The following is an 8114-nucleotide window of genomic DNA, read 5'->3' as shown; positions in this document are numbered from 1 at the left end:
CCCAGCGCCCAGCGCCCCCACCTCGCCCGCGAACCGGTGACAATGAGTATGATGGATGGCCGGCTTTTGGACATTAATGTCGCCACATCGTCGGCTCGGCCGTCGCCATGAAATGCCCCCCGTCGCCACGGGGCTGCGACACGTGCGCGTCGTGGGGTGTGCGGGGTGCGGGCCGCGGGCCGCGGCCGCGCAAAGCAGCCTGCTCCCCGCGCCGCTGTCCGCGGAACCAGAAGAAAAAGTAGCGGGCGCAGGCAGGGCGGGGCGGGGGCAGGCCGGCGCCGCTGAGGGGAGTTTGGCACACAAAAGCCCCCTTCCTGTCGAGCATTTATCGCATAAGAAAAAGGAAGAGGTGGGAGATTCGGGGACCCGGGGTGGGGTGAGGGGGGTGGCGATCTGCAGCCCCCTTGGTTCCCCTACTACTTGCTTCTGCGGTGCCATACGTCTGTCAGGCTCGCCCCCGCCCCGCCGCCTGAGGCCTGAGGCCCACCAGGTGTCCCAGGGCAGGGGGTTCGGCCGAAGGTGAGGGGGGCGGACGGGGGTAGGAGGGGTGGGAGGGGGGTAACGCGTGACAGGTTAAGTTCAACCTTTCGCCAAACGACACCCCGCCCGCTCCCCTCCTGCCGCGCCCGTCACTCGGCACTCGTTTAACCCAGTCATTGAGGGTGACAGGCGGGGAGGCGGCGGCGTACAGCTCATTGCATCTCATTAAGGGAGTTACCCTGGTCCATTCGTGGATGTGTGTGCGTGTGTGGGCGCGCGTGCGTGCGTGCGTGTCTGTGCGCGCGCGTGTGCAGTGCAAGGTCGTAAGCCCACCGGCCCACCGGGGGTGTGGCGTTGTCGTTGCTGGCGCCGCCCATCGCCTTGCGGGGGACATTAACTGCGCTTCAACGACCCTGGCACGGGTTCAGAATAACCCCCCCTAGGGGGAGGTTAGCCCCCCACCCCCTCCCCTTTTCCCCCTTGCTTCCCTTTGAGGCGTTTTTCCAACGCAGCGACCTGCATCTTCGCGCGTGCACTGGGCCGCGAGCTTCAAAGCACCACTACTACCACCAGAGCCACCCGACCACCACCTGCAGCAGGCCTGCCGCTGCGGTCCCTCATCCGGTGGCGTCGTGTCGTCACTGGTCCATCCCATCCCGCCCCAGCATCCCCCGGGGCCGAAATGCGGCTGTCAAGGCTGAGCGGAACCGGGATGTGTCAGACTTGCCTCCGTCCTGACTGTGGGTGGGCGCCGTCGTGGTGGTGGTGGACCCCACCCCGCCCGCGGCCGCGCGCCGAAAGTAATGAAATGAGAATAATCAAAAGAAAGAGAGAGAAAGAAAACAAAACTGCTTAGGAACAGAACGTGTGACAAACTACGAGGCGCCGCCGGACCGACCCTCCGCGATGTCGAGCATCACTTTCAAGCTTTCAGCACGGCATCACGTGCGCTCCCAACCCCTATTATTTTGCTTTACAGCCCAGCCACAAGCACGCCGCCCCGCGCGTCGTACAGCCCGCCCTGTCGGAATGTGAGCGAGGCGGGATGCTGCCTGCTGCCCATTGGGTGCGAAACAGAGAGAGAGAGAGGAGGGTGTGGCGGCGCGGGCACCGCAGCTTCAATGAGTGCAAGTGAGTGAGGTGAGTGGGTCGCCGTCGGGGCTTGGTGATAACTTCCGACCGAGCACCGCGCAGAGACAGAAGGTGGGAGGGGGCCGCCACTGAATCTGCCTCTGCCTTCCTCCCCGCCGTATAGCCGACCGAACAAATTACATACAACAGATCAATTTAGCTCTACGCCTCGGCGCACAGACTTTGTTTCCTGCGTGCCGCACTAAGCCGCTACTGGTTGTGCAGTTCGCAATAAAGCTCTCTGGACGAGATGTCCCGTCTCCCTCACACAGCCACACCCCCACACACACACATTTACCTGGGCACAAGTGCGTGTGGGTGACGAGTTTTCTCTTTAATGAATCTTTGACTACTTTGTGAAAAAACTGCGAGAAAATCGAAGCTTATGGTTGGACGAGTTACCAGGTGGTTGATTGATCCAGCACACAGCGCCTTACGGCTCGATGGAGTAAGCAACCCGTCCGCACGGAGGAATTCGGCACAGTATAACTACAGAAGTGTGCAGGGTGCATCAGCCTTCTGGCACAGGTAGGCATGCCCGTTCACCCGGAGTACATTGTCCCCGCACGGTACAGTCGCAACCCGCTACCGCAGCCGTCGGCGCTGAGCCCGGGGACAGTGCAGGTAGACAACCTCAACCCCTGCCGCTGCTGCAACCTACCGCGTTGGGCCGGCGCCGGGCGTCCACTGCGGGGTCGTCCTTGGACAGCGCCACGGACGCCACAAAGTCCACGGTGGAGAGCTGGTTCCACATGGCGCACATGTCGCTTCACTTTGTTTGGCACTCGCACACTGCACTACTGCTTCGTCACGGAGGAGATGACGGTGACGATCGGTGACGAAGGTCTTGCTAGTGTTGTCACCACAAACACACGCGAACACTCGTTCAGCAGCAGAGCGGGGCGCGGGCAGCGGGCCGCCCTCTCACCCTCGCCCGGCCCCGCTGCTCCGGGACGCGCGCATCAGGGCGACGACGTCGTCCGACACGAGGCACTCGGTGTGGAGCAGGAGGTGGAGCAGCACGTCAACTCGACGAGGTTCTCAGTGCGGGAGGGGATAGAGTGCAGCAGGGCGAGGTGCTACCCGACACGGAGACCGCGCTCCCGCAGACTGTCAGGAAGTAGGAGCTACTCGACGTGCTCCTCGGCGGCACGATCTCCGACACGAGGTACTCGACGTGCTCCTCGGCGGCACGCTCTCCGACAAGAGGTTCTCGGCGTGCTCCTCAGCGACACGATGTCCGACACGACGCGACACGGCACCGGCGCGGCCCCCAACGACGGCCACCACGAGCACGGCACACGACCCGCTGCACGCCAAGGCAGAGAATGGACACGGCACGCCAGCAGCACGCCAGTGACAGAACAGAGCCTAGGCCGCGGTGGGGGCCGGTGGTGGGGGCGCGCGCGAGGGGGGCGCTAGGGGTTGGGCCGGTGTGTGGGGGGTACGGCCGCCAGCGCCGGGGGCGAGGTAAACACAAAGTGACCATAAACATGGCGGCACCATGTGTGCGCAGATGAGGTCGTGATCAAATGAACGAAAACGTGGTACCAAAAGGGATGAAAGTCGTGCACCCTAAATTTTTGTGCACATCATTTTGGCAGTAATTGATGTATGCGCTGAAGCACATAACTGTGGACAAATTATTGGGCAAACAAATCGCTGTATGTTGTGAATAATTCAGAGTAACCACATTGACTTCAAAATTAGGTAAAGTTTCTAGATAATAATTTGTCCAATCGGCCCACAAAAAAGAACATCACAGTTTAAGTGAAGTGTGTGCGCGTGGTTGCGAATCATCTCCTTCGAGTGAATAGAAATTACTCTTGTAACGTTCGGGTGTGTGTGTGTGAGGCTACGTGCGCTTGTGAGCGAAGCCAGGGAGGCTGGCTGCAGGCGAACCCCTTTTCTAGCGCTATTGTTAGAGGGAGAGCTAGACGTGTGTCATGGCACTAATCTTAGGCCCCGCCGCGGGAGCGGATCGAGGTAGGGCGGGGCGGGGCGGGGCGGCGCGGGGCAGGGCTGCTGGGCCGCGACCCGGGTGCCCTTCACCTGCCGTATGTTCTACCCCTCTGTTCCCGGGGCCGGGGGCGGTGTTCTCGCCCGTGGCGGTTATTCCCATGCCGTGTCGTACGTTGCACCGGCCCGGTCTATGAGCCATGACCAGGGGAGAGCGCTAAAATGGGCCAGAGGGCGGAAAGGGCGAGGGCGGCCGGCGGCTACGTGAAAACGTGTCATCGTTGCGACAATTGTTCATGCCTGGTGGAGAGGGGCCCCGGCCCTGGGCGGCGGCTGGGTCGCTGGCGCGGTCGGCCCCTTACCCCCCTTCGCGGCCGTTTAGCGAGGTCCTCCGAGTGGCATCGACGGGCGGGGTGACTTCATTGTGGGGAGACACAGGGGGATTGTTCAGCCGAATTATTGTCTCTGCCAGCCCTCCCCCCTTCCCTCTCCCCCCACCCCACCCCGCCACGGTCGCAGGAGCTCATCTTCCTCGGCCCGCCGCGCGCCCCGCACGCCGTTAGTCTCGTCCCCAACGGTCCCCAAGGACGTCGGTCCTTTCTTTTCTTTCCTACGGCCCCTTCCCCCTCTCCCCCTCCTACCATCGCCCCGTCACACCGAGCCCTTCGCATTCGCGAGGGCGCGCTCATATGTAAACGCTCATCTTTTGGTTGTGCCTCAGAACGTATTCACCCCTTGGGCTCGGCACTGGTCAGAAACTACTCCAGTCAATTTTCCTCACAAGTCGAAATTTTTGTCTCAATTTGTAGATAGTTTGATTTTACACGGAAGAAGCTTAAAATCTCGACTGGTGAAAATGAAAACGACTTGAGCTTGAGTAGTTTCTGATCTGACACGTGACCAAGAGCAGTTGAGTGTGGCTGAGTGCTTTCTGATACGCACTTTCTTGAGGGGACGAGCGAGGAGTAGGTCACGTCGGCCAACCCGCTCACCGACACGACACGGCCGCTTAAGAGTGCGGGCGGATCATCGTATCACAATAACGCCACTTACTCAGATCTGACAATAGTTTCGGAAAGTTCCGCCATGTGGTTGGAGGTTTTGGTGTCGGCCCCGGCGGGGGTAGCCGACGTGAGGCGTTCGGGTTCAGTTTCAAGACTCGACTCACGGTTCCCGGCGACCGTCGTGTGCCTCGCTTGAGGTCCTCGAGGAGCCTGTGTCGCTCCACGGCCTCGGCCACGCTCCAGCCCTGCATGGCGGCGGCGGCGGTACCGCGTGTGACCGCGCTGGACGGTGAGGCGCTGTGGTGGACTCGAACGCGACGTGCACTAGAGGCACCGGGGTCTTGTGGACAACTGAGGTCAGGTCGCTCGGAGACCCGCCGTTCCCTTTTGCTCGCAACTTCCGAGGGGCACGGTATGCACGAGCCTGTTCTTACATGGTCCTCGCATAAGGAACCCGGCGTGAAATAAGCATTCCGGACACCGTGCCCCGCCCCGCCCCGCCCCGCCCCGCTCGGTCATCGTGGTGTACGACTGTACGGCCGCAGTGAATTCCAAGCAGCATAGAAAAGTTTCGGGGTGCAGGTGAAAAGTTGGTGTCGTGGTTAAGAAGGAGAAGAGGGGCGAAAGAAAGGAATCAAGAAGAGGAGAGTAAATGGTCACACTCACCGCGCGCCGCCTCCGCCCGGACGAGCTCGACGATGACGACGAGAGAAGCGGTCCTCCGGGGAGGCTGTGGATGACGGCCGAGTCCACCGTCAGCTTGTTCCACCCGGCCATGGCTTGCTCGGTTTCTCCAGCGGCGGGGATTGGGGAGGGGTGGGGAGGGCTCTCTTACCAGGAGGCGACACTAGGCAGCACTCCAGCAGGACCTTCAAAGTCGCGCGCGGGCTTCATCCAGCGCCGTGTTTGTTGCGAGGACCTCCGTGTCTCCATTCGCTTTCAGTGATTTAGCGTCACATTCCGCCACACTTTCGCGTCCTCCTCTGAGGCTGTTGCGATCGCCCCGCAACTCTCCGCCACCGCCACGCCCCGCCACACGAGGGGCAGGCGGTCCTGCCCAGGGCTGGGCTGCTGCGGGCGGCTGCCGCTCTGAAAATAGACCTCCTCGGAAGGCGCTGCGCCGCGCAGGGAGAGCCGAGAGGAGAGCAAAAGAGGAGGGTAGCTAGCCTTCCCTCCCAGCCTTCCCCCCTGCCCGCGAACGTCCGGTCCGCCGCGGGCAAATCTGAATCTGGCGCCGCCGCCGCGCGCGTGCCTCGCGGGCCGGAAACGGGCTGTTTGACAGGTTTTCGCGATATTTGTGGCGGCACTCTGCAAGCGCGCGGGAATATGCCAAAATGTTGTTATGTAAATTAGGGGGAAAGCTTTCAGCGGCAACTCTCGCAGGCCGGTGAGTTATCGCGAATACGGTCGTGTCGCCCGCCGCGCTTCTAGGCGTGCACGGGCGCGGCCGTGGAGCGGTGGTAGACGGTGTTCACTCTTACTCGCACACGTGCTCTCGCTCCCTCTCGCTCCCTCTCGCTCCTCGCGCTCTCGTCCAACGCGCGTGCGCATTAGAGTCGCGAAGGAGGGGTCGGCCAATTACCAGCGGGGAAAGCACAGGAAATGCAGTCGGTAAACTTCATCGGTGGCTCCTGCCAGTCCAGATTAAGTTGCGGATTCATTCAAATGGCGCTCGGTGACCGGTGTTCTGGCTGCCGGCCAGAGGGCCTTGTGGCTGCTGCTGCTGCTGCGTGGCCGCACTGGGTGTGACGCGGCGATGGCGGCTCGCCCCGTGGCGGTGTGGGGGGCCCCCGTTGAGGACATCCAGGCCCTCGTCCAGCTCTCTGGGCTCCCCGACAGAGCCGCCCTGGTGCTGTGAGCACGGCGCGCTGGGCGGTGCGCGGCTCTACGATGGCCAGCGCGGCGTATGTGTTCTCCGCGCGCCTCGCCCGAGGCCCTGCCCCTGGTGCACTGGCCCGGCTTGGTCAGAGGCGCTGGACGCGCCCGCAGACACCGCGCGCCCCCGCCCCGCAACCCTCTCGCTTCCCATAAGAGCCCCACTTCGCTAGTCGCGGGCGTAACGCCGCCCCGCCCTGCCCCGCCCCGCAACTTCCTGCCACCACCAGCACGCTCTGGCCCCTCTGGCTCCTCTGGCCCCGGCCGCGGGCAGCAACAGGCCCCGCCGCCGGCCGTGGCGGCCGCCCCTCGCGCCTCGCGCCCTGCGCCCTGCGCTCTGCACTTTTAACGTGTAACCGGTTAGCTCTAGATCGCCTAACAACACTCTTTCTCCTACGGCGCCTACCGCGATGACCCGCCTGCTCCTTGTGCCGCCCGACACCGAAATAGCCGCCGGCAGAGGCAGGAGAGAGAGCGAGTGAGAACGAGAGAGAGTGAGTGAGAGCGAGATAGTGTGTTGCAAAGCCCTGTAGCGAGCGAGCGTCGATGCTCGTCTGGAAAAAGTTGTGCGTGAGGTGTTGTATACAGGCGGTGTCCAAAACGTTTTACATAGGATAGGTGCAAGAGCACGGCAATGATGACGATGACAGTCAACTTGCGAGTCTTCGCATCGCGCTGAGGAGGCGGGGGGAGAATTGAGGGCTAACAACGGCCTGAGTCACACAGACATTCTAACAAATACGCGAGACGCGAGGTCATGTCGGGTGGGACGAGACGTGAAGGTGACGCTGCCCAAAGACTGGGTGATCGCATCACTCTGACTCGACTGGCCACTGGCCGGGCCTGATTGTGCGTCTAATGTATCCTCTAGAAGCATTCGAAGGGCGCCAACTGGCACACCCTACACGCACTGCGCCCGCCTGCCGAGCTGGTCTGCAGGGTGGGGCCGTGGGGCCTCGCGCCTGGGAGGTAGGCAGCCCAAATGCCACCAGTGCGCGGCTGGCGCGGCGCGCCCAACCCTTCCGCCCCCCTTTGCGCCCTCCGCGCCTTGCGCGCGACGGCGACGCCCGCCTCCCCCGTTGATCGGAGATAACAAGTAGTATCGCGGGCCGTTTTTCCCTGCAGCGCGGTTGTCAGGGAAACTGCTCATTATCGCCGGTGCACGAGAACTGCGAAGCGCTTATGCAAAAGGGGGAAATGGGAAAAGGACACAGTGGGAGTATACAAAAAGATATGTCTAATGTTTCAGTCAAAATTCCCTGCGGAAACGCGATCAAGCTGTTCCGCACCAAGTGAAAATTACGGTAAGTTACTGTCGTAACCGGGAAGGAGCATCATCCCTGTGAGTTTGGCCGCGCGTCGCACATCGCGGGGGACGACGACTCGTCGCAGCACCCTGCACTGCCCTGCCGAAGGTTATTTGCGGGGTGGTGGCAAAAAAATACAGACGCAACATTTCCTGGCACGGCATTGCAGGTTCGTGACACGGGCCAGAAGGGGTGAGCGAGACGCCATCACCGCGCACCACACACGGAGACTCTTTTCCGAGCAGCGATATGAATTGCGCCAGGATTGCCAATGGTTGCATCAGGTTGCGGACGCCAAGGGAGTTCGCGTACCGATCGAGTGACAGAGTGCGCAGGAGGCTGGCTGGACCGGCTCCGG

At 62.2% G+C, this 8114-nt stretch overlaps 2 protein-coding genes across 4 annotated transcripts in view; one reads left to right on the top strand and one right to left on the bottom strand.

Moving 5' to 3' along the window:
* LOC113210912 (F-box/LRR-repeat protein fbxl-1) overlaps positions 1-8114 on the bottom strand; it is a 31229-nt gene that overhangs the window by 14452 nt on the left and 8663 nt on the right. The window contains exon 1 of one of the 3 annotated variants that reach the window (XM_052267530.1): positions 5241-5762. The exons of 1 other annotated variant lie outside the window; for it this stretch is intronic. In XM_052267530.1, the coding sequence (XP_052123490.1) occupies positions 5241-5351 (111 nt within the window). In that variant the 5' untranslated portion in view covers positions 5352-5762. Of the gene's footprint in view, positions 1-2272; positions 2859-5240; positions 5763-8114 lie in introns of those variants that run through there. One more of the 3 variants, XM_026429105.2, reaches the window with a different exon arrangement.
* LOC113210914 (zinc transporter ZIP13 homolog) overlaps positions 7675-8114 on the top strand; it is a 13364-nt gene continuing 12924 nt past the window's right edge. The window contains exon 1 of the mRNA XM_052267533.1: positions 7675-7753. Within this exon, the coding sequence (XP_052123493.1) occupies positions 7690-7753 (64 nt within the window). The 5' untranslated portion in view covers positions 7675-7689. The remainder of the gene's footprint in view (positions 7754-8114) is intronic.

The sequence above is a fragment of the Frankliniella occidentalis genome, unplaced genomic scaffold (assembly GCF_000697945.3).
Source record: "Frankliniella occidentalis isolate FOCC.00 unplaced genomic scaffold, Focc_3.1 Scaffold53, whole genome shotgun sequence".
Lineage (NCBI taxonomy): Eukaryota > Metazoa > Arthropoda > Insecta > Thysanoptera > Thripidae > Frankliniella > Frankliniella occidentalis.
The sequence above is the reverse complement of the archived record's forward strand: the minus strand, read 5'-3'. Positions and strand labels throughout refer to the sequence as shown.